At 57.1% G+C, this 23,355-nt stretch overlaps 4 protein-coding genes across 6 annotated transcripts; 2 read left to right on the forward strand and 2 right to left on the reverse strand.

Moving 5' to 3' along the window:
* On the reverse strand, nucleotides 1–5,107 carry VPREB3 (V-set pre-B cell surrogate light chain 3). 2 transcript variants are annotated; one of them, XM_032875998.1, is made up of 3 exons: nucleotides 4,853–5,107; nucleotides 1,126–1,253; nucleotides 2–410 (listed from the first exon to the last, which is right to left on the reverse strand). In XM_032875998.1, the coding sequence occupies exons 1-3, from the start codon at nucleotides 4,858–4,860 to the stop codon at nucleotides 94–96; spliced, it is 453 nt and encodes a 150-aa protein (XP_032731889.1). In that variant the 5' UTR covers nucleotides 4,861–5,107; the 3' UTR covers nucleotides 2–93. The 2 variants fall into 2 exon arrangements, with proteins under 2 accessions (XP_032731890.1, XP_032731889.1); XM_032875999.1 differs by lacking the exon at nucleotides 4,853–5,107 and having other exon boundaries at nucleotides 1–362.
* On the forward strand, nucleotides 3,942–7,301 carry CUNH22orf15 (chromosome unknown C22orf15 homolog). Of its 2 annotated transcripts, none has more exons than XM_032875997.1 (7): nucleotides 3,942–3,981; nucleotides 5,390–5,416; nucleotides 6,011–6,097; nucleotides 6,191–6,328; nucleotides 6,561–6,635; nucleotides 6,716–6,876; nucleotides 7,208–7,301. In XM_032875997.1, the coding sequence occupies exons 2-6, from the start codon at nucleotides 5,392–5,394 to the stop codon at nucleotides 6,853–6,855; spliced, it is 465 nt and encodes a 154-aa protein (XP_032731888.1). In that variant the 5' UTR covers nucleotides 3,942–3,981; nucleotides 5,390–5,391; the 3' UTR covers nucleotides 6,856–6,876; nucleotides 7,208–7,301. The 2 variants fall into 2 exon arrangements, with proteins under 2 accessions (XP_032731888.1, XP_032731887.1); XM_032875996.1 differs by lacking the exon at nucleotides 3,942–3,981 and adding an exon at nucleotides 5,110–5,201.
* A 430-nt stretch (nucleotides 7,302–7,731) lies between these two features.
* CHCHD10 (coiled-coil-helix-coiled-coil-helix domain containing 10) lies at nucleotides 7,732–9,690 on the reverse strand. The gene is made up of 4 exons (XM_032876000.1): nucleotides 9,572–9,690; nucleotides 9,083–9,290; nucleotides 8,051–8,198; nucleotides 7,732–7,948 (listed from the first exon to the last, which is right to left on the reverse strand). The coding sequence occupies exons 1-4, from the start codon at nucleotides 9,610–9,612 to the stop codon at nucleotides 7,929–7,931; spliced, it is 417 nt and encodes a 138-aa protein (XP_032731891.1). The 5' UTR covers nucleotides 9,613–9,690; the 3' UTR covers nucleotides 7,732–7,928.
* Nucleotides 9,691–12,110: 2,420 nt separating this feature from the next.
* On the forward strand, nucleotides 12,111–22,248 carry MMP11 (matrix metallopeptidase 11). Its single transcript, XM_032876001.1, has 8 exons — nucleotides 12,111–12,230; nucleotides 17,289–17,518; nucleotides 18,451–18,594; nucleotides 18,674–18,807; nucleotides 18,947–19,188; nucleotides 19,268–19,484; nucleotides 20,150–20,407; nucleotides 21,593–22,248. The coding sequence occupies exons 1-8, from the start codon at nucleotides 12,120–12,122 to the stop codon at nucleotides 21,724–21,726; spliced, it is 1,470 nt and encodes a 489-aa protein (XP_032731892.1). The 5' UTR covers nucleotides 12,111–12,119; the 3' UTR covers nucleotides 21,727–22,248.
* The last annotated feature ends 1,107 nt before the right edge of the window (nucleotides 22,249–23,355 follow it).

A 23,355-nucleotide genomic window follows, 5' to 3' on the forward strand; every position in this document is an offset into this window, starting at 1 on the left:
TTACAGAGGAGAAAGTTCAAGGTTTGGAGAAAGAGGGGGGCCTAAGATCAGAGTGCAGGAATGAGAGGCAGACAAGAAGCCCACGCTCCACCCCTAGGATGTGTAAGCCACAGAGCAGTAATAATCTGCGTCGTCCTCAGGCTGCACGGGGCTGATGGTCAGGATGCAGGCATTGTGGGCGGCGTCTGTGGCTGCCGAGAAGCGGTCAGGGATGTCAGGGGGCCGGTGGTAGTTGTCCTCTGAGCGGTAGTAGAGGAGGTATCGGGGGGCACTGCCTGCCCGTTGCTGATACCAAGACACGCCGTACTCCCCGATGGTGGCATGGCGGGGGCTGAGCATGCAGGAGAGTTGGGCCACTTGGCCTGGAAAGACCAGCAGTGCATCTGGCTGGGGCAAGCCTGGCTGAGAGACTGAGAGAGAGAGAGACTCGTGGGCTCCTTTCTTCCTGTCCCCACCCCACAAAGGCTTGGTCTCTCTCCAAGGAGACTCTGACTCCCGAAAGGCTCATAGACCTGTGCATGGAATTGAGATGTGTGGGGCACAAGGCTGACAACCCCCAAGTCCTCATTTGTGCTATGTTCCCAAGAATCTGTGTTCAGTTGAGCACCTAGAGTTCAGAGTGTGGGACTGGTGGCCTCTGGGTCCTTCTCTGCCAGCCCCCATTCCTTACCCCAGTCACACTGGCTCTTCCAGACTCTGGCTACTGCCACCACCTGGAAGCCTCCTGGGCTGTCCCATCCTTCAGGTCAACCTCAGACAACTGGCTGCTGGGAATCTTGTCAAGGATAGTTTGTCTTTGAGGCCCTTGGGGTAGCTTCCCACGTGAAAAACTAAAAAGGTGACTGACCAATTCCAATCTCTTCTGAGACCCCAAATAATCAGAATCTGAAGGGATGCTAATAATCTGCTCATTCCCCATTCACAAATGGGGAAACTGAGGCCCACACCGAGAAGTGACATGCCCCAAGTCTAGGGCAGTTATTTGTAGCCAGTTCTCCCCTCCACCTTAATGCCCCTTCTAGAACCCTCCCACTGCCCACATCGATTTGTTTCCTTGCAGGGGCCTTTTGGAGCCCGTGCCATCCCCCACCCGACCCCAGGTGAGCCAAGCCTGGGGGAGCTTACCAGACAGGAGGGTCCCAGTCAGAAGGAGGGCCAGATGCCAGCAGGCCATGACCAAAGGCAGGGAGGCAGACAGGAGTTGCTCTGTTGGGAGTGTCCCAGGTGCTTCAGAGCACAAGCAGGGGAAGCCCCTGGACCATGACAAGGCATGCAAATCAGCCCATTGACTGGGGGTGGGGGCATGGGGGTACAGGGGCTGGGGCCCAACGGCGGGCCCTATCTTTCCAAATGTGGATGGCCTGGCCCCACAGGGCCTCCTGAGAACAGAAATCCACACATACACGTGCAGTTATAGTGGACAGATGCTTTTTTATTGAGGTGTAAATCACGTAGGGTAAGGTGTACAGATTTTTAAGTGTATGCCTTGATGATTTTCTTAATATTTTAATTTATTTATTTTAAAGAGAGAGAATAGGGGAGGAGCAGGGGGAGGAGAAGCTGATTCTATGCTGAGCGTGGAGCCCGATGTGGGGCTCAATCCCATGACCCTGAAACCATCACCTGAGCCTCAACTAAGGGTCAAATACTCGACCGACTGTACTACCCAGGCACCCCTGGCTTGATGATTTTATTTATACTTATACCCTGCAACCTCTACTCAGATGACAATTTAGAATGTTTCCATCTCCACAGAAGGCTCCCTCATGTGCCTTCCCCATCAGTAACAGGCTCTCTAACCCCAAGGGTAACCATCATTCTGATTTAAATCACTTAGATCAATTTTGCTTGCTCTAGAACGCCAACTCTAGGGAATGGCACTGTGTTCCTGTTGCTCCTCCTTCTTCTGTTCAGCGTTATAAGAATCACCCATATGTGTGCGGTGTCTAATTCATTCTCATAGTTGTATGTGGATAGACCACCGCAAAGCCATACCTTTGCCATTCTCCTGTTAATAGACAATTGGGTGCTTTCCAGTCTTTAGCCATTACAAATAAAACTGCTGGTGCACCTGTGTTCTCATTTCTTCTGGTAGACACCCAGGACAGAAGTTGCTGGGTGGAGGGAACATGCGCATTTATCTCTAGTAGATAACTACTAGTGTTCCCAACAGGGTTGTATAGATCTTGCACCCCCGTCAGCGGGTGGGAGAAGTCCGGAGACATCCTCACTAGCACTTGACATGGTCAGCTCCTTTAACTTGCCAACCAAGATGCCTGGGTGGCTCAGTCGGTTAAGCGTCTGCCTTCGGCTGGAGTCATGATCCCAGGTCCTGGGCTCTCTGCTCCATGGGAAGTCGGCTTCTCCCTCTCCCACTCCCCCTGCTTGTGTTCTCTCTCTCATTGTGTCTCTCTCTGTCAAATAAATAAATAAGATCTTAAAAAAAAAATAGAGATAAAGAAACTACAGGGCTCTCTCTCGCCTTCTGCCTGCTGACCCAGTGGGTGCTTCCCTATGTGTCCCTCTGTGGTGCCGCATGCCCCATGCTCTAGAGATCTGGGGGAACAAACTCTTTTCTCAAAGGCAATCTCCTGGCCTGCTGGCCTTAGCATACCTAAATAATTATAAAAATATAATTAAAACAGCACGTTCTCATTAACTCAAAGCCTTGAGAGCTCCCTTGGGGGAGGTTATAAAGCCCCACCTCCCCAAACGGGTCCCATTCTGTCTCTAACATCTCCTTAGGGCATCTCCAAGACACTCAAGTTCAAAGACTCCTTCATGGCAGCACTGGAAATGAACCCTTGAGACAAGAAGGATGGTTGTTGGAGCTTCAGGGCTCTGCATGGACATTCTTCTGGAATTTGGTTGCCACCCCTCCTGACCTGTGGTCTGCCGGACACAGGTCCCCAGGGACAGTGGTGTCCAGTGTTTAAATAAATCTGCAAAATACTATTTGTTGGCACAGTGCTCATTCTGAGCACTTGTGGCATTCTGAGTACTTTTTTTTTTTTTAAGATTTTATTTCTTTTTTTGACAGAGAGAGAGATATCACAAGTAGGCAGAGAGTCAGGCAGAGAGAGAGGGGGAAGCAGGCTCCCCTCTGAGCAGAGAGCCCGATGCGGGGCTCGATCCCAGGACCCTGAGATTATGACCTGAGCTGAAGGCAGCGGCTTAATCCACTGAGCCACCCAGGCGCCCCTACCCCTTTTTTTAATACATAATTTTTTTAAAGATTTTATTTGTGACAGAGAGAGGTAGAGAGGGAACACAAGCCACAGGGGAGCTGGAGAGGGAGAAGGGGGCTCCCAGGGAGCCTGATGTGGGGCTCAATCCCAGAACGCTGGGGTCATGAGTTGGGCTGAAGGCAGATGCTTAACGACTGAGCCACCCAGGTTCCACCCCCCACCCCACCCCCGCCAAAGTAGCATTTTAAAGTGTTACCCTGTTTAAGGGGCGCCTGGCTGGCTCAGTCGGTAGAGCATGCAACTCTTAATCTCAGGGATCAAACCCCACACTGGGTGTGGAGTTTACTATGAAATAAAAGAACAGAAAAGAAAGAAGAAAAGGGGCGCCTGGGTGGCTCAGTGGGTTAAAGCCTCTGCCTTCGGCTCAGGTCATGATCCCAGGCTCCTGAGATCGAGCCCTGCATTGGGCTCTCTGCTCCGCAGGGAGCCTGCTTCCTCCTCTCTCTGCCTGCCTCTCTGCCTACTCGTGATCTATGTCTGTCAAATAAAGAAATAAAATCTTAAAAAAAAAAAAAAGAAAGAATAAAAGAGAAGGAAGGGAAGAAAGAGAAATAAGGAAGGAAGGAAGGGGTAAGGAAGGAAAAGAGAAAAGAGTTACCACGTTTAATCCTCACGAGGACTCTGCTGAGCCGTGTTCTTACTGCCCATCCCCCACGGGGGCAGAGCACTGAGCTGAGAGCTGGGTGAGCTGCTCGGAGGATCCAGTCCTCCTCCGGAGTCAGTGGCCCAGCGGGTAGGACATATAGCCTAATCACCCTGGTGGAGGGTGAGGGGGGCGGTGCATTTCTAAAACCTTGGGGAAAGGGAGCTGGCAAAGGTCGGAAGCCTGCTCCAGACACCTACCTGGCACTCTGGCTGAAGGGGTCTGGTAGGGGCTCATGGAGGGGGGCAGGAGACAGAAACCGAGAGACAGAGAGGGTGCTAAGGGGAAGGAAGGAAAGAAGATGATGAAGAGAAGAGAAAGGGGGAGAGAAAGTCAAAGAAAGGATGGGCATGGATGCAGAGGCAGAGAAACACAATATCCTGTCTGCCACTGTCTCTCCTGGCTTTATGCGTAAATGCAAAAAACTAAGAACTATCCAAACAATAGCAGGCGAATGGATCAACACACAGGCACACCCCGACAATGGGACCCTCCTCAGAAGCAAGAGGGAATGAGCTGTTGAGTGACTTGCATGCTGAGTGAGAGAAACCAGACTCCAAAGGCTCCATGCTGCATGATTCCCTTCACAATTCTGGAAAAGGCAGCGACAGGACACAGAGCCGTGGTGGCCAGAGGCTGGCACGGACTACAAGGGGGCATAAAGGAATTTGGGGGCTGGGGATGAGGGAAATGATCTGCCTCCCGAATGCGGTGGTGGTTCTATGAGATTTGTCAAAACTCGAAAACACGAAAAAGTGAATTTTACTGTATGTAAATCATAGCTCAAGAAACTTGCCCAAACAAGGAGAGAAACAAGGACAGAAGGAAAGAGAGGGGAGGGTGGAGGTGAGGAGAAAGGCAGAGAGGGCAGGGAAGTGAGGACAGGGAAGGGGGCCTTGAGAAGGTAGGGGATCACAAGGGTGCTGAGAATCTCCCTGCTTCCATCAGGCCATAGCCCTACCTGCTCATAGTTTTCCCAGGACAAGGGGCCCTGATCCAGGAATCTCCCCGCTTTCAGCCTGGGAGCTCTGTCTCTCTCTCTACTGGTGGGGGATGTGGTCTTGGGCCATCCCTGGACCACAAGCCTTGAACCCCCATGGCAGCCCTGCCTTAGGGAGTGCCTGTACTCCTGCACCAGATCCTGTTACCGGGATACTGTGGGGTGGGGGAAGGCATTTCCTGCCTAGATGACTTGGCAGCTCCCACTGCCATGGAGACCAACTTGGAAGCTGGGAGGGCCTCAGTCTCCTCGGGTTGCTCTGAACCAGCGGGCAAGAGGAAGAGGAAGCCAAAGGAACCCCTTTAGACTGGTGGAGTCTAGACCTAAGGGGGGCCAAGCAAGGACCTAAGCCCGGATCCACCCACCCATTCCCACACACACACACACATTTCCTGGCAGTGCCATCCTCCCCATTAGATCTCAGCCCTAGATCCTTCCATAGCTGGAAAATCAGATTGGGGGATCAAAGCCCCCACATCTGTCTCCTCTCTCCTACAGCCATGTTTATCAAAGTGATGTTTGGAGGTAAGTGGGGTCCCCTGTCCCTACAGATGGGTAGAGGGGTGGTACATTCAGAGGCTTGCTTCCCTCTGACCTGGGGGAGATTAGGGAGGCAGTGTGGGGAAGGGGGATGCACTTGTGTAAGAGGATGGTGGAAGGTTAGGGAAACAGCTCTATAAGGAGGCAGAGAGAGTGCTTGGAGTCCCGTTGTGGGGCAATCCTGATGGCTGGGTCCTGGAAATTCTCATGGCTCCTCTAGAGGACCAACCACCACCTCACCATGGGGTGTGTTGTTGAACTACACAATCTCTAATTCGGTGAGTGGTCACGCTTCAGGGTTCATCAGGCACCTAAAGCTCTGGCCACAGCTGCAGACTTCCCGACTTCCAGTGGCAGGTGGGGCTGGGGTAGGAGGTGAGGTCCTGTGCAGAGGCAGCACTTCGAGACAGGAGCTGTGTGCCCTGGTCACTGACACCTCAAGAGATGGATGGAGGGTACAGGCTCAATAATGGAGCCCAATTCTCTGCTCTGGTTAGAGAAGAGATGGAAGAGAGACAGATGGTCCCAGATTGGGGGAAGGAGGGGGTCGCATGCACTCACCTCTGCCCACCCCTACAGCTGGCTGCTGGGAGCTGGTGAACACCTGGTGCAGCCCCGTGACCCTCAGAGCCCACTTGAGGCAGAGGGGGCAGGTGCCCCCGGATGGTAAGGGGGCAGGGCGGGGTGCTGGGGAGGAGGGGCTAAGGGCCCCCAGGCAGAGATGCCAGCCCTGCCTTGCCTCCCTTTCTGCCTTCCCAGCGATCATTGCCCTCCTGGCTGCGGATGGGCACTTGGTGAGTCTGGATAAGGGACTGGAGGAGGGGACATCCCAGGCCCCTTCCATGGGCAGCCCCCTGCTACAGGAGCGTGGAACCTATGTCCTCGTGCAGATCTTCAGTAAGTGGGGCCCAAGATCTCCCCCTGGAGTTATGTTGGAATGAGGGAGGGGGGCAGCATTCGAGACCACCTGAGGCCCTGGCCATCCCCGCCCACCTTCGGCCAGGACCTAGCCCTGACCCTTTCTATCCAATGCTTTGTCGGCCCCAGCCAGGCCCAGCAAACAGGTCCGGAGTGAGGTGGGGGTGTGGACTAGCAGGCCGGTCAGGAATTGGTCTTCCTCCCTCCACAGAGGGGGAGGGTGGGGCCCCCACCCGCTATGAGTCCCTCCTGGAGAACCTGGATGACCAGTATCCAGAGCTCGCAGGTGAGTGTCACGGTTGAGCCCCAGGGGGAGGGTGCACCTTTTCCCCAGCACCCATAGGTAGGGCTTCCTGGGCCTTCCAGAGGAGCTTCGCCACCTGTCAGGCCTACACCCTGCAAGTGATGGCCAGAAGAGGCGCACGAGCACTCGGCGTGGGCACCAGGAGCAAGGTCCCCTTTCAAGGTCACGAAGGATGGGCTCCCTGCCCTCCAGGACCCGTTAGCTGGGGCCAGAAGCCGGCCAGGTAAGGAGACACGGACACCTGGGGGGATGCTCACACCCAAAGTCCCAGGGGACAGGCTTATGTGTGCCAATAGACCACAACCACCATCCCCTGCACACACACACAAATACCAACAAGGTGGAACACACTGGCCCGAAAGACATCCCCACCACTCCACTGGACTCTGAATACCCAAGTTCAGGAACATCCTCTGTGGCCTGGAGATATCAAACAGAGCCTAGCACACAGTAGGTGCTCAGGGCAGGGCTGATGCACTCAATGAAGGCAGCAGCCCAGAGCACGTGATCGTGAGGTCTGCCTTGGCTGTGCAGGGCCTGCTTGTCTGTTCCAGCAGGTCCTGTGATCTGGCACATCACAGCCAAGTGGCTGAGCTGGACTCCGATCCAAGGGGGTTGGCCGTGACCTCTACTATGTGATCGGGCCCAAAGAGCCACCCAGGGCCATTCTTCTTGCAGAATCTGGACTTACGAAGAAGTTGCATCAGCCAGAGGGGCAAGGTCATGGAGTGGCTGTGAGGGCACCATGGGGGGGTGGCCCCCAAAATGTGGGTGCAGAGAAAGGGATCCAGAGGCAGAGACAACAGTTAAGGGAGAGCAAGCAGCCCTGAGAGCAGAAGACAACAAACAGGCTTGTCCAGAGATTCCAGTCCCCAGAGTCAGATGCCCTTGGGGGTCCAGGCGAATGCCTCACTCCTATCTGGACTGTCCAAGGTCATCAGATTTCAACAGCCCTCCTCCCCAGCCCCCACCCAGAATGTCAGCTTAAGGTAAAGCAATTCAACTGTACAGATGGACGCCTGGTGATGCTCTTTGACCTTACCCAGTAGACAGGCTAGTGAGAGGGCACACGGCAGGCTACACTCTAAAATAAACTCTTTTAATTGCACATCTGTGTCTCCGGTCATTTGCGGGGTGAGAAACCCCCTCCTCACTCCCAATCCCAGCTACGTGGGTACAATCTGACGTCATGGTCCAGCTGTCGGTGAAGAGGGGAGGATGGGTGGGAGGGTGCAGGGCTGGCTCATGGATCTGCACCAGTCTGCACCTGTCTCTTCAGGGCAGGGAGCTCAGACCTGCAGAGAGAGAGGGGTGGCACGGGCCAGTGGTCAGCCTGCAGGTACAACATGAGGGACTGTCCTTCCCACTCCGGCCTGGGTCAGGGGCTGCCCGCTCACCGTGGTTGTATTTGCACTGCTTCAAGGCCTCGCTGAAGCCCTCACACAGGGACAGGTCACTCTGAGTGGTGGAGCAGTCCAGGAACTGCTTGATCTCGTAGGCACAAGGCCCCATCTGCAGAGGCTGGGGGCCAGGCCGGGTGGGAGCCTAGAGTATGGCACAGGAGGCAGCAAAGTCGGCTCCAGGTTGCACCCAGAAGTGGGCTCCAACGCTGGGGGCCGCCAGTCTCTCCCCACACCCCCAGCCCAGGTGCCCCTGGGCTCCCTGGTAGGCTGAGTGACTCAGGGGCCAGCCTGCCCTGTCTAGCCCCAGCTGCTCTGAGAATCAGGAGCCCACAGCCCTTTCAAACCGACTCAGCTGATGCTAGTGCCGGTATGGACAGCATTTTCCAATTCCCTCATAATGGGCTCACTGAGTAGGCAGGGCCTGAGAGATGGGAGAAGGCTCTAGAAAAGCCAAGCGTTGTGCTTGTACTCTTGGCGTATAAGCCCCACCCCCACAAGTATTAGCAGCTTACAGGCTCAGCCAAAGCAATCCTCTTGACCCCTGACCCTGCCACTAAGCCACATTTGGCTCAGGACTAATGGGGTGCCTAGTAGGGCATCGGTGAACAGGAAATGGGGCTCAGACCTGCTACTGGCTACCCCTTGCCCTTGGGATGCGGGGACTACAGGGCAGAACCTGGGAATGGGGAGAGCCCAGGCTCAGAACTTCAACAGCCCTCCACTAGGGTTAGGTTACCTTGAGCCACCCTCTGAATCGCTAAGGGCTTTGGTTTCCCCATTTTTAAAAGGCTGCTTGGTCCCTAGAAGTCTAAGGACCTTGGCCTCAGGAAAGGGGCTAGGAGAGCCTGCCTGTGATCAACAGGGGGCTAAAAGCAGAGAGAGGAATAAGACCCTTCTTGGAAAAGTCCTGGGCCTGAGGCAGCTCTGAAGGTGCCAGAGCACTTCTCGCTGGACATTCCAGCAGCTTCCTACTAGTGTGAGCCTTATGGGAAGTCAGCCTCAGTTTCTCCTGAGCCCGCTGCTCACCTGCTGGGCGGCAGGCTGGGCGGGTTCTGAGCTCCCCCCGCTGAAGGCTCCAGTCAGGGCACTACCCACGACGTGTCCCACAGCCGAGCCCACGGCCACCCCAGCGGCCGTGGACGCCATCTGCGCCATCAAGCCGGGCTGGCCCGACGAGGCGGGGGCCGGTGCAGGGGCCGAGGGCGGCGGGTGCGCGGGCGGGTGAACAGTGCGGCTGCGGGGTCGGGGGTAATTAAGTAGGGTTAATCGCGGCCGGACCCCTGAACTGGGACCCCAGGGGCCCGCAGCTCCTGGACACGAACCCCGTCCTCCCCCTCCTCCCCTCTTCGCCCCGAGGGTGGGCGACCACCCTCTTAAGACACGCGGTGGCGGCACCCCCGCCCCTCCCCCCACCAAGATGGCGCAGCAGCCGCCAAGGTCAAGCTATTGCGCCCTTGCGCGGGAGCGCCCACGTTTCCCTAGCCCCCTCCCCAACCGCTCCTGTCCCGCTCACACCTGGCTGGCCGGGCGGTCGCACTTCGGCTCCCCCGGGGCATGATGGTGGCGGTGAGACGCAGCCAAGCGCAATCAGAGACGGCGACAGTGACAGCGGCTCTAGCTCGGGGACGAACGCGGCACCGCTAAACGCTGCGGGCGCAAGGGGGCGGAGCCTAGGGGATACGCCTCCAGAGGGAGTGGCTGAGAGTGGGGCGGTGCTCACCTTCGCGCGGGTCTCCGGGACCTGTCCCTTATAGCGTCACCTCGTCTCAGCACCCTTCTTACCTGGCAGTGTTATCCTGCACTCTCTGCGCCTGGCCCGAGCTGTGTGGGCACTGGGGACTCGGGCCAATGCTGCAAAGTGCCGAGGGCTGACCCCGCGGTGATGGACCAAGTCCCTTCAAAAACCACCTCTGAGGGCACCCGGGTGGCTCAGTCCTTAAGCGTCTGCCTTTGGCTGGGGTCATGATCCCAGGGTCCTGGCATCGAGTCCCACAACGGGCTTCCTGCTTGGCGGGAAGTCTGCTTCTCCCTTTCCCACTCCCCTCGTTTGTGTTCCCCCTCTCGCTGTCTCTCTGTCAAATAAATAAATAAAATCTTAAAAAAAAAAAAAAATCCACCACCTCGGAGCCTAGGGAGTGGAGTTGGTTGCTGTCCGATCGCCAGGGAAGAAATAGACAGGGAGGTGACCGGATGAACCAGCAAGGGAGGGGCACCAGGCGCCAGACCAGGCTTTGGTCCCCCTCCTACCGACAGGGTTTACCCACTACGACTTGATCTCAGGGTCCCCCGCCGGGGAGGCGGGCGGCGGGGATAGAGGGGAACCCAGCTGGGAAGAAATACCCAAAGGAAGGCCCGGCGGGATTCTTTTCCAGAGCTCCCGCCAGGGGGCGCCCGGAGCCCCTCTTCGACTCCCTGGTTCAAGTGCCTGGCAACCCTGCGAAGCCTTTTGCAGTACTCTCCTCGGGTGGGATGACCGCCCCCTCCGTTTCGCCCAGCACCCCGCCTGACACCCTAACCCGCAAAACGGACGCAGCGCGGGACACTGACATTGTTTATGAGACATAAAAGCAGCATGCCCATTCCAAAGGTGCCCAGAGGCATTTGAATCCTGTGGCCTCGGGATTTTACTACCTTGGTTCCAGGCCAAGGGAAGGGTGGAGGCGTGGATTTAGAACGCTTCCCAGCCCTTCAGGAACTTGAGGTTTATGTTTTGTTTTGTTTTTTTTTTTCTGAGTGATTTCTCGGTGACCATGTTATTACCCTTGGACTGAGAGGAGCTCTGATTTCTTTACCCTCCCCTATCACTGTCCCATGTGCCGTGGGGTGGGAGGTGAGTACAGGGCTTGTGGCACCAGGATTGTAGGGAGGATGAAATCACCCCAAGCAAAAGTGAGTCACTTTAAAGAAATAGATTGCTAACACTTGAGGTCTGTCTTCTCTTTCCTCTCCTGTCCCTCTAGGAGTCTCTGTGGAGCCTTCCTGGAGAGGCTATGAGGACTCCAGGGACAGGGACCAGGAGGGAGGGGTTGAGTGGATCTAATTGCCCCCCCTCCCTCTTTGACTCTTTCCCTTACTCGGCCCAGACTGGGTGCCCACAGTCTCACCTTGCAGATTCTCAGGACCCTGCCTGGCAGGATGGGAGCCACTGCCTGGGTCTGGGCTCTACATGGTTGCCCATGATGGAGCAGATTGCCTTAGTGAAGTGACGAGGCCCCAGGTCATGAGAGCAGAGGGTCCCTTCCAGAATATGGACACCACCCTCTCCTTTGATTTTCACCTCCTTTCTCTCAGATCTCAGGGGCCTGACCCCTAGGGCCCCTGTGGAACAGGTTAGTCTCTTGGGCAGCTGGTGCCCCACTCAGACACCATCCCCCCACCTACCTCAGCCTGCTGATAGCACCCTCCCTCCCCACCCCTTCTCTTGCCTGCTGGTCTGGGAAAGCCTGATCTGGTCCCTTCCTCTTGGGCCCTCAGTTTTCCCATTTATAAATTGTAGTTCTGTTCCAAGCTGAGGGGCTGGCCAACCTCCTCCTTATGCCTCATTTTCCCTTGAGACACATCCTGGTATCAGAAGGGCTGTTGTGGCATCTTCCAGATGGATCAGCTAAGGCTGTAAGGGGTAGAACTTGCCCATGGGAACAACCACCTGTCATAGGCTAGAAATAGGTCAGAGGTCAGGCCACCAGGGAGACCAGCTAGGGAAAGCCTTCCAAAGGTGGGGGGTAGGGACCAGAAGGAGTAAAACCCAACTTCTGTCAGACTCCCCATAGCACAGCAGGGAAACTGAGGCCCGGAGTTGCACCAGCTAGCTTGGGTCACCCAGCACTGGGCCTCAGAGACCTCAGGCTCCGCCCGACCCCGGGAAGGACTGGGTCTCCGGCCCCCCGCCCCACCCGGGGCCAGCCGCTCCTCGTCCACCTCCCCCACCCTGGCGGCGGCCACCGCGGGGAGAGTTTAGAACAAAAGGCACGAGGGGCGGGGCCGGGGCGGGCCGGAGGCGGGGCAGAGGCTATAAGGGGCGGTGGCCCGGCGCGGCCCAGCAGGCCCAGCAGCCCCGGGGCGGATGGCACGGGCCGCCGGGTTTCGCAGCGCGGTCCTGCGCGCCCTCCTGCTCCCGCTGCTGCTGTTGCTGCTCCCGCCGCCGCCGCTGCTGGCCCGGGCCCCGCGGCCCCTGGTGAGTGCCCGCCGCTGGTCGGCCGCTCCTCTCCGAGGGGGTGCCAGGCACGCGGGCTGGGCCCAGGGGCCGAACTGGACCCACGGGGGCGTCTGGGGTAGCCTGGAGAGGCCCATTACCCGAAATGCTTTCTGGGTTCCTGTGAACGTGAAAGATAGTGAGCTTTCAGTCCCTGGAGGTGTGCAAGTGGAGCCTGTGCCGGGATCGCTCCGGCTGGTGAGGCGAGACTGCGCTAGACTAGCACTCCCGGTCCCAGCGTGGGGACCTGCTCCTCGGTGGCCGCAGCTGCAGATACTGGGCTGTGTGCTGGGCCAGGTAGCAGAGGGAGTGGTTACAGGGCCTCCTATTCATTGCGGGGACAAAGACTCAGGCTGGTGTCAGCCTCCAGGTGTGTGGCCTCTGTGAGCACACCTACACCCCTGCAATGAGCTGGAGCATTAAGGAAGAGCTGGGAGGGCAGCACTGCCCTGTGGCACATGGAGTCTGAGCCCGGAAGAAGTGGCACCACCTGGGCACCTACAAGTTTGGGAGGTGTGAAACCAGGACAGAATGAGCGTGAGAGCTCCAGGGAAGGTGTGTGTGTGTGTGTTCGTGCATGCGACAGAGAAAGAAGAGCCGAGAGTGGGCAGCAGAAACCCTCGGAAAGGAAGGGGATGGGGAGAGAAAGGGAAGAGAGAAGAACGTGTGATTAGGAGAGAAGATAGTCTGGGTGAGAGGGCAGCAGAGTGACCAGAGGAAGGGCAGTCACGGGATGTTGTGTGAGAGCCTGTGTGCCCAGCTGGAGCCTCAAAGGACCACTCACAAGGGTGGCCAGGCAGAGTGAGGGCAACTGCAGGCCCATAGGCCCCTTGGACCTCAGCTGGGGCATCCAGACAGCTCAGGCCGGGATGGAATCATTAGCAGGTGTGACAGACAGGAGTTGTGGGATGGTCTGGTTAGGCAGGAGATCTGACCAGCCAGGCCCCCTCTGTCCACTCACACCAGCTCTGCCCTGGCCAGCCTTGCCCCATCCTGGCTGGGAACAAAAGAGGATAGGATGGGTAGGTTAGGGAGGGTGGGGCCCCTCAGTCCGGAGGCTCTGCCTCTTCCCCAACTCCTCCCAGTCCCCTTGAGCTTGGGGCAGTCTGGAATCCCTATGGGTAGCCCCTGGATTCAGGAGTTGGAGATCTGGTTTGAACCATGTGCCCTAGGTGAGTCCTGTTGTGTCTTTGGACCCCATCCCTCCATCTTGGTTGAGAGGGGGTGGATAACAGTGCCCACTGCCAGACACCTAGGATTAAATGAGGTCATGGGAGGAGAGGGCACAGCCAGTCATGCTGGACACACACTTGTCACCTGTGGCTGCCACTTTGACGCTCGTGCAGGGTCAGTCAGGGCCGGGTCTGAGCTGGGCTGTTGTCTATCACTCCGCAGATATGCAGGGAGCACTTGGGGTCGCTTTCACCGTGTTTATCTGCAGGCTGCCGTGTCGGCAGGGCCAGGAAAGCTCTGTAAATATTTATCCATCTCAGTTCGGAGCTTTTAGGCTTGATTAAAGCCCCGCAGCCCTGTGGCTCTGATGCTATGTTCCCTCCTGGAGCCAGTGGGGGAGGCGGGCAGTAGAGGGACCTGCTTGTTGCCTGGTGTACGACTTGGGTGGGCTGCTTGACCTCTCTGAGCCTCACCTTAGAATGGTGTGGTGATGCTCCCCATTCCTTCCCACAGTCTGACCACGTGCCCTCCTATCACGGTCGCCTCCTGCTGACTGTAGAAGGCAGAGCTGTTATTAACAAGACCCCTTGGACCAATAGCAAACTGACACTCAGAGAGGGGCAAAACTAGCCCGGTCTTACCCAGCAGTTTTTTGGTTTGGGGTCCTTTATCTCCCCTCTATGGGGTGCCTCCCATTTTCTAGATTAGAAGTTGACCCAGGTGCTGACCCCAAGCCTCTAGCTCAGCCAGGACAGGGAGTCACCTCAGAAGTTCCTCAAGTATGTTTGAGGCTGTGGTTTGGTGCCCCCAAGAGGAAGGCGGGGGTGAGTGAGCTCAGTGCTCACCACATGTCAAGCCCAGGAGAGGCTCCTGATTGAGGAAAAGAAGGGAAGGCATCAGAAAAAGAAATATTTCTCAGGAATGTGGGTTTTGGAGATAGGCCAACAGTTGAAGACGTGAGGGGAGGGGTCACGAGCCCCAGGTCTAGGCCCAGCTCTTCTCTGACTTGCTGTGTGACCCTGAGCAAAGTCCTTGACCTCTCTGGGCTCTGTTTCTTCCTCTGAGAAATGTGCTGGTGCCTGCTCCACAACCCTCCCAGGGGTGTAGATGAGGCCAGGCATGGTCAGTGCCTACCACCCCACCTCACTGAATCCCAGCAACCTCAGAAGAACGAAGCACACCAATCTTAGGGATCAGCAAGGGGCTTTGTGCCAGGCCTTGCAGTTAAGGTGCCTGACCCTGGGCCAGAAAAGACTCAGAAAGATGAAGTATGGGAGGTCTGCAGGTCAGGGAGCATGTGTCCCATTCCAGTAATGGGGAAACTGAAGCCAAGAGCCATTAAATGATGGGCTCCAAACCCCAAATACTGGAAAGGAAACCTTGATTCTAGCACCTCCTGCTCACTCACTCCAACACCAGTGAGTGTGACATGGACAATGAGCCTGATCCTCTGGCTTTGGGGGAGATGCTGCACCAGTCCCTCTTCTCTGGGCCTGCAGGCTCCCTGCTGCTAGGTGCAATTCCTGTTTATGATTTGGTCTGAGAACTTTTGGGGAGCTGGTCCCTGGGCGAGTGCTGGGAGCTGTAGCACAGCTGGGGAGAGCAGATATCTAAGTGTGGGAGGGGAAGGCCCACAGGGCCAAGGAGCTGGGCCAGGGAAGAGGCTACAGTAGGCAGTATAGAAGAAGGTTATTTAAAGCCCTCTGCTATGGTGCCATCCTCAACGGACAGAGAAGTCACAGCTAAAAGAGGGAAGAGACTTCCCTCCAGGGTGACCGTGACATAGGACTGGGCCTATGTCACTGGGCCTATCTCAGACTGTGGCTCTTTCTGTTGGACTGAGAGTACCATGTTCCAGGGGTCTGGGCACGGATCTAGAGCTTCATGAGGACAAGAGAGGAAGGGATGGTGTGTGTGTCCATTACTCACCCTCACTCCATGGCCTGCTGCTCCAGGCCTCACGGGAGGGCAGAGAAGATGAGAGAATTCTGAACAGAGGTGTGAAGAGACCTGATAGGCTGGGCTCTGGGCTCTAGGCTCCCAGGAAATAACCCAGTCTTGCCTGTTCCAGGGTTGGGGGAAGGAATCTGTTTATCCAGAAAGTTAAAGGGGGCAGTATGGGGAAGAGAAGGGGCAGGCTCCAATGGCTATGCACACAGACCTGGGATCCACATCTGCAGCGTGAGACCTCGCATGTGTATCTTCCCCATCTTACCGGGGGTGTTGGGGTGGAGTTCAGTGAGCTGATGGGGGCCCTGGGAAGTAGCAGGTGCTTAATAATTTTCCCACTCCTTCTCTACTGTCACCAAGGTGAGGCCAGCCTGGATCCCTCCTCCAGGGGAAGGGTGGCTCCAGCTTGAAAAATACAGCCAGGTAGCAGGTAGGGAGTGGGTTATGAGCACAGAGAGCCTACCACCTGCCAGCTATTCCCTAGGCAAATTGCTTAACTGCTCTGGGCTCTGTTTTCTCATCTGAGAAATGGGCGATGAGGACAGTGGAGTTAGTGAGAGATCCCACCCAGGGATAAGAGCATGTCTGTGAACTGTTGGCGGGGTCCAAGTCTAGATACAGGTGGACTGCAAATGAGAAGTACTTACCTAGCAATAAGTCCAGGAGTGACGGAAACCTACAAGCCAGTGAGGCTGGGCTCTGCCAGAGAACTAACCAACCATTCAGGAAGCAAGCTCTGAAATTAGAAAGCTGGTCTGAAATTAGAAAGGCTTCTTCTCATACCCCAGGTAGCTGTGGCCTCTGGGGTCAGAAAACCCCTTCCTAATGGGGTGTTCTTGGGGTTGAGTCTGGGTGGTTCTGGGAGGCTGAATTATTGGTAGCTCTGGAATTGGGAGACTGGGGGTGCTGGGACAATGATCAGAGTCCTGGGACGCCTAGAGCCTGGGAGAGCTGCCAGAGGCTAAGGGCGAGGGTGGAGCCTGGGTGGCCTGGCTCCCACCCCAAATATGGCTGTGGGGAGGCCCCAGCCTCCCGCCCAGACCTGTCAGCCCTAACACTTAGTCCCTAACAAACAGCATGGCTCTGTGCTAGCCTCCCCTTTGCCTCCTGCCTGGGACACCAGAGTCTGTACCTGGCCCCAGCTGCGCCCTTGCTGGGTGACCTTGAAGGGTCTCCCAACCTCCAGGAGCTTCTGCTGTTTTTAAGGCATGAGAACTGTGACCTCCCCCCTACCCCTGCCCCGACCGACCCTGGAGGTTGCAGAGGGTGGGAGCTCCAGGTTAGAATTCAACGCCCATCTGTGGTGCCAGGGCTCCAGCAGGGCAGGGTTAGGTGGGGGCTGGGCAACTGGTAATGGTCTGTTTCCCCCTGCCCACACATGGATTGCCACTGGGGAGGTATTCTCCCCATTTTTCAGGTGAGCACATCAAGTCTGCACTGCAGGGCTACAGCTCTTCCACACTGGGGAGTGGTGGTGGTGGGTGTCAGAGCCCATTCACCTAACTGGAGAGGGCAGAGGTGGTAGGCTGGAAGAAAGGAAAGAGAAAAAGTGGGGGCCAGTTGGTGGAGCAGGAAGAGCTTTCCTGGCCTTTCCTTGAAAGCTTTGTAAGATCTATTCCTGGGTAAGTGTGGAGAGTCAGGCGCCTTACTGTAGTAGTCAGTAGACCTTACTGGCCCAGAGGGCTGGATAGGCAGCCCAGGCCCTCCCGTAGAGGGCAGGAAGGCAGCAGGGTGCCTTGGAACAAATCTCAGCAAATCTGAACCTGTCCATGCCGAAGGGCCCTGCTGTGCGATGACTTGTACCCCTTGCCCTCAGTTTGCCCATCCATAAAGTGGGCTGGGGCTGCACATGGGTATGCTGATGGGCCGGGAGGACCCAGGGACTGATTAAGCCTTGCCGTCCTATCTCCTGCCCAGGATGCACACCGCCGCCACCCTCTGAGGAAGGGGTCACAGCCCTGGCATGAAGCAGCTCCCGGCAGCCTGGCACCTGCCCCTACTGCCCAGGAGAGTCCCACGCCTGCCAGCAGCCCCAGACCCCCCCGCTGCGGTGTGCCTGACCCGCCTGATGGGTTGAGCGCCCGCAACCGACAAAAGCGGTTTGTGCTGTCAGGCGGGCGCTGGGAAAAAACGGACCTCACCTACAGGTAGGGGCCAGTGGCCATGCAAGCAGATTCTAAACGTCTCCACAAACCTGCGTGTCTGTGTGGGAACAGCCACCCTCTTCTGCTTCTTGACACACGTGCTGGAGCTAGATCTCTGCGGTTAACAGATCTTTGGGTCCACTGACCCCTGAGTCATCCGTGGACCGACTCTCTGAACCCCAACTTAGATGCACACACAGTCAGCACTCTATATGGCCATGCCTGCCCGCGGAGGGGGCCGTAGCTCTGTCAACACTGGAAAAGGCTACAGCTGGTGGATCCCTTGACATGCAGGGGTGTGGCCTTCCATCACCCAGGCAACCTCTAGTGGGGACCTAGAAAGTGCCGGGCCCTGGGATTTTGCGGTAGTTGGAGGAGACATGGCCTATCCTCTTGGGGAGCTAGGCATTAGCCATGTCATTGTTCAGACCTATGATGAGAGCTTGGAGTCCATGCGGGTGGGAACCGTGGTGAGCGAGCAGGACAGGTAACCTGGGCAGTGATGCAGAAGCTGAGGCTTCTCCTGCAAGTGACATGGGGAGTTGCCCTGGGACAGAAGGCACGTAAAGGATGACGGTGTCACACAGATCAGAGCTCAGAAATGTCCTGGGTGGGGAACTGAAACCAAGATGGGGGCCAGGGGCTGGGGACCCCCCACAGCAAGTTGCACAGTCAGGTCTAGAAAGTGGGTCCTGGGGCTCCTCCTGGTTCTGCGTTCTTTCCACCAAATGCAGACACCTGTGTGCACCAAAGGACATACAAACCCTTACAAAGATGTTGCCCTGTGGAAGAGGGACCGCAGCTGAGGCCCAGAGCACACCTGGCTTGTGTCCCTCCTGCATGCCTCCCCGCTGAGCACCCAGGGGCAACTCCTGGCCCATCAGCCAGCAGGGAGCTGTCCCAAGCGAGGCCCAGGCCCCTCCTCCTCCCCCCAGGATCCTCCGGTTCCCATGGCAGCTGGTGCGGGAGCAGGTGCGGCAGACGGTAGCAGAGGCCCTGCAGGTGTGGAGCGAGGTGACACCACTCACCTTCACCGAGGTGCATGAGGGCCACGCTGACATCACGATCGACTTCACCAGGTGAACCAGTGGCCTGAGAACCCACGGGGAGCTCACCCCACCTATCAGCGGCAGCTGACTCTGCCCCACCCACCCACAGGTACTGGCATGGGGACAACCTGCCATTTGATGGGCCCGGGGGAATCCTGGCTCATGCCTTTTTCCCCAAGACCCACCGAGAAGGAGATGTCCACTTCGACTATGACGAGACCTGGACTATCGGGAACAACCAGGGTATGGGCTAGGGACCCGCTTTCCAGCCGGGGCAAGTGAAGATCATAGCCAATGGGGACAAGTCCTTGAGCTGGGCTCTGGAGCCTGGGTATCTTGCAGCAGGAAGTTCGGGGATTGCTGGGCTATCTCCCTTTTCCAGGCACAGACCTTCTGCAGGTGGCGGCCCATGAATTTGGCCATGTGCTGGGGCTGCAGCACACGACGGCTGCTAAGGCACTTATGTCCCCTTTCTACACCTTCCGCTACCCGCTGAGCCTCAGTCCAGATGACCGCAGGGGCATCCAGCACCTCTACGGGCGACCTCGGCCAGCCCCCACCTCCAGGCCCCCAGCCGTGGGCCCCCAGGCCGGGGTGGACACTAACGAGATTGCCCCGCTGGAGGTGAGGCCCTGTTCCCAGCTCCCTTCACCCTCCATGGTTCCGATGAAGGCTCTTTCTCAGCCCTTCTCTCCCACACCAGCCGGAAGCCCCTCCGGATGCCTGCGAGGCCACCTTTGATGCGGTCTCTACCATCCGTGGTGAGCTCTTCTTCTTCAAGGCGGGCTTTGTGTGGCGGTTGCGTGGGGGCCGGCTGCAGCCTGGCTACCCTGCGCTGGCTTCTCGCCACTGGCAGGGACTGCCCAGCCCCGTGGATGCAGCCTTTGAAGATGCCCAGGGCCACATCTGGTTCTTCCAAGGTGAGGGGGACTGGAGTTTCTGCTCAGGAGACTTCTGGGAGCCGGGAGCATCATGGCCAAGGAGAGGGCCAGCCAGCCAGCCAGCCAGCCATACAGGGCAGAGTGCCCTGAGGGTGGTTATGGGTGATTAGCATGCCTGCCCTAGAGATGAGGTCCCTGGGGAATAGATGGGGGGCAGTGTCGCCTGAGGGCACAGTGTAGAAAAGGCAGAGCAGGGATTCGATCTGGTTCTGGCAACCCCAGACCCTGTGCTGTAACTTTCACCTGGGAGAGACAGGAGCCTGGAACATTCTAGGTGGCAGGGACTTCAGCCACAGAGGCTCAAGCCTGCTGCGGCAAGGGTGGGGCCCAGCAACTGGTCAGAAGTGCTTGCCACAGGTAGCTAAATGCCAGGGGAAGGAGTGGGAGCTCAGGAGGCCTCCTTCCTGTTTAGAAGGACCTTCCCCACGTGGTACCTCCAGAGCATGCAGCACCTCAGCTTATCCCCACTGGCTCTAACTTCCCTCTGGGTATAAGGGTGTCAAATGGGATTACTGGCCTGAGTGTTCTATGGACAAGGAAACTGAGGCTGGGGAAGGTCTGTGGCGGTGGTGGTGGCCACGTGGGTCCACACTGGCCGGGCACAGCCGTCGGGCAGCTCCACTGCAACCTCCCCTCTCCCGCAGGTGCTCAATACTGGGTGTACAACGGTGAGAAGCCAGTCCTGGGCCCTGCACCCCTCTCTGAGCTGGGCCTGCTGGGGTCCCCCATCCAGGCCGCCTTGGCCTGGGGCCCTGAGAAGAACAAGATCTACTTCTTTGGAGGCGGAGACTACTGGCGCTTCCACCTCAGCACCCACCGGGTAGACAGCCCTGTGCCCCGCCGGGCCACTGACTGGCGAGGGGTGCCCCCAGAGATCGACGCCGCCTTCCGGGATGCTGATGGTTCGTTGGGGTGGAGTGGCTGGCTGGTACTAGTGGTGGTGCCAGAGCCGCACCTCCCCCACAGCAGTTGGCTGGGCATTAGCTCCTTATCGCAGGTCCTCTGTCCAGGGCTTTCCCCATCCACCCTCCTCCTTGCGCCAGGGCACTGTTCTGCCCCCATGCTGCAGATGGGAAGCTGAGGGCCAGAGTCATAATTCGTAAAATAATAACTGCTGCAAGCTGAGGACTGATGATGTTCTGGGCACGGTGCTAAACTCCTGGTGTGTCTCCTGCAGTTCTCAGACCAGCCCTCTGACCCAACACTTCCTTCCTTTCTTTCTTTCTTAAGAGTTTATTTATTTATTTGACACAGAGATCACAAGTAGGCAGAGAGGCAGGCAGATAGAGAGGAAGGGAAGCAGGCTCCCCGCTGAGCAGAGAGCCCGATTCGGGGTTCAATCCCAGGACCCTGGGATCATGACCTGAGCTGAAGGCAGAGGCTTTAACCCACTGAGCCACCCAGGCACCCTGACCTAACACTTTCTACAAAGCCAGTTTTCAGAGGGGCAAACAGAGGTTCAGGTGATGAGGTCCCTAACTGGGCCTCTCAGGTGGATCATGGGGAGCCAAGCCTCCCACCCAGGCAGTCCCTGCCGCTTAGCATGGAACCACCGGGCTGGCTTCCCACAATCTCAAAGGACTAGAGCAGGACTGATGTTCATTCCACTACTTTCTCCCCTGTACTCTCAAGCTTGCTTCTGTGCTGTCCTACCTCGGGACCTGCTGGCAGAGCTATCCTGTGGTGGCTCTGGGGCTCTGGGTCACCCATATGGTACACCTTGCCTCAGGACATCTGCCTATAGTCACTGGCAGGTATAGGAATAGACTGACATGGCAGGGAGTGGGTCGGTGGTGTCTGGGGAAGGGAGGGAGACTTGCTTTCCTGAGACATAGGGTTTGAGTTTCTGAGACTCCAGGCATCTGTGAAGCTGGACAATAGTCCAGCTCAGACCTGGGGAAAGGTAGGATTCTGAAGGATGGAAGGTTCTGGAATGGCCACGCTGGGACCTGCAGGTTTCAAGGAGTGCAACAGTGGTCAAGCCCTGGCAATCTGACCTCCCCCTTTGCCTGGACCTGGACACATTCTGACTGGCAGGTGCAGGGCCAGTGTCTACCCATGCCAGCCTGACCCTCCTCTCTCCTCAGGCTATGCCTACTTTCTGCGCGGTCGCCTCTATTGGAAGTTCGACCCTGTGAAGGTGAAGGCCTTGGAGGGCTTCCCCCGCCTTGTGGGCCCTGACTTCTTCGGCTGTACCGAGCCTGCCAACACTTTCCGCTAACCTCGACTTTGATGCTCTCAGGGCTCCTGACCCCTGCCAGACCACTGGTCTGGGGTAGAGACCAGTGGCCATCTTTGTGGCTGTGGGTACAGGCACAGGATGGAACCCATGTTTCCTCAGGGGGGTTGGGGTGCAGGGAGGGCCATGCAGGTCATGGTCACCTGCCAGCAACTGTCTCAGACTGGGCAAGGAGACTCTGGTGTTACTTGAGGGTCACAGTGGTCTTGGGCCAGCCCCACCCAACCTGTGCAGGTCACATTCAAACACTGCTGCCCTCAGTCTCCATCCCTGTCCCTCAGGTTAGCACCTCAGCAGAGCTGGGGAGCTGAAGCCCTCATTCTGTCCCTGCTGTGAGGTCCCTGTGGGGTGCTTTCATGTGGTGGGGGAGACTTCTGCCTTTTCCTGAGAGGTCAGCTCTGGGTAGGTGTTTGGAACTGGCTGCCTTCTAGCTGATGATCCTAGTGATGTGTTCCCCAGGATCCAGGCCAAAAGGTCCAGAGTCAGCTTGAGGCGGGGGGTGGGGGGGTTCCTGCTGGAGACCCTGGGCCCTGGAAGCCCCAACATACCTCAATCCTGGCTTGGGCTAGATCCTTCCCAGCCCTCATTCCAGCACTGGGACCCTCTGAAGTCATGTAAATGTGTGTACAGTGTGTACAAAGCCTTTTTTTTTTTTTCTACTGAGTACTGTCATTAAATATGGTTATTTTCTACTTGCCTGCCTGAGTTCTTTCCGTAACTATGAGGCCAGGAGGGGAAAAGAGCTGGGGAGGTGGGAGCCTCCTGTCTTAGGAGCCAGGGTCACAGCCTACTCCATCCACGCACCCACCCAAGCTTCTGCCCTTGGGCACCAAGGCAATGCCTAGGGCTCCTCTTGCTCCATTCCTTCATTTTGTCTGGCTGGACACCTGGAGTGGCTTTGCAATTGATTCCAGGCTTCCCCGCTGGCCCCTTGGGGCATCCTCCACCAAGTGGTGGTCACTTTATCTGATCCTGTCCCACCCTAGCCCCTCTCCTCTAATACTATGTTTCGCACTGCTGTCTTTGAGAACAAAACTCAATGGTTAGCACAGCCGATCCCACCCAACTCTGAAGGGTCCCCTTGCCCAGCCAGCCAGCCTCACCTATCACAGCTGCAATTGTATTAGACTGAACCATGTGAAATTGTCAGTGGTGGGCTGTTCTTGACCTACGGCATTGTGCAGCCAGACACATGGATGCTTTGATGCTTTCAACAGTGTTAGCTCCACTCCCAGCTGTAAGCTCTGCAGGCCAGGGCTATCGAGTTTCGCTCACCACCCCACAGCTGCGACTGTTGTAGTCACAAAGTGCAGAGTTAAGGAAGGAATGGAGAAGTTTGCCAGCCAAACCAAATACCACCTGGGCCTTGGAATGCTGCCAAGCCTGGGGAAACTTTGCCCATGCCACTCCCCCACCCAGTGTTGTCATTCCACCCATCTCCACAGCCGCAGGAACAGCTGTGGGCCCGGAAATAGGGTATGTGTTCCTAGGATCCTCTTATCTACTCAACTACACTGGGTTTTTCTGGGTGGGGAAACTGAGGCACAGATAGCTCTGGCCTCCTACTGGCCTCAGGCCCCATTTCACTCCTCCTCCACTGAACTGAGTCCT

The sequence above is a fragment of the Lontra canadensis genome, unplaced genomic scaffold, assembly GCF_010015895.1.
Source record: "Lontra canadensis isolate GAN:19392208 unplaced genomic scaffold, GSC_riverotter_1.0 scaffold57, whole genome shotgun sequence".
Classification (NCBI taxonomy): Eukaryota; Metazoa; Chordata; class Mammalia; order Carnivora; family Mustelidae; genus Lontra; species Lontra canadensis.

What these genes read in the sequence shown, in the direction of transcription:
- VPREB3 (XM_032875998.1), bottom strand. An exon ending in GACTGGGACCCTCCTGTCTG is followed by an intron (nt 411 to 1,125) that starts GTAAGCTCCCCC and finishes TCTCTCTCTCAG; the next exon opens with TCTCTCAGCCAGGCTTGCCC.
- CUNH22orf15 (XM_032875997.1), top strand. Translation starts at nt 5,392, where the DNA reads ATGTTTATCAAAGTGATGTTTGGAG. An exon ending in TATCAAAGTGATGTTTGGAG is followed by an intron (nt 5,417 to 6,010) that starts GTAAGTGGGGTC and finishes CCACCCCTACAG; the next exon opens with CTGGCTGCTGGGAGCTGGTG. An exon ending in GGGGCAGGTGCCCCCGGATG is followed by an intron (nt 6,098 to 6,190) that starts GTAAGGGGGCAG and finishes CTGCCTTCCCAG; the next exon opens with CGATCATTGCCCTCCTGGCT.
- CHCHD10 (XM_032876000.1), bottom strand. Translation starts at nt 9,612, where the DNA reads ATGCCCCGGGGGAGCCGAAGTGCGACCGCCCGGCCAGCCAG. An exon ending in GCGACCGCCCGGCCAGCCAG is followed by an intron (nt 9,291 to 9,571) that starts GTGTGAGCGGGA and finishes CCGACCCCGCAG; the next exon opens with CCGCACTGTTCACCCGCCCG. An exon ending in GCAGTGCAAATACAACCACG is followed by an intron (nt 7,949 to 8,050) that starts GTGAGCGGGCAG and finishes CTCTCTCTGCAG; the next exon opens with GTCTGAGCTCCCTGCCCTGA.
- MMP11 (XM_032876001.1), top strand. Translation starts at nt 12,120, where the DNA reads ATGGCACGGGCCGCCGGGTTTCGCAGCGCGGTCCTGCGCGCCCTCCTG. An exon ending in ATCACGATCGACTTCACCAG is followed by an intron (nt 18,595 to 18,673) that starts GTGAACCAGTGG and finishes ACCCACCCACAG; the next exon opens with GTACTGGCATGGGGACAACC. An exon ending in GACTATCGGGAACAACCAGG is followed by an intron (nt 18,808 to 18,946) that starts GTATGGGCTAGG and finishes TCCCTTTTCCAG; the next exon opens with GCACAGACCTTCTGCAGGTG.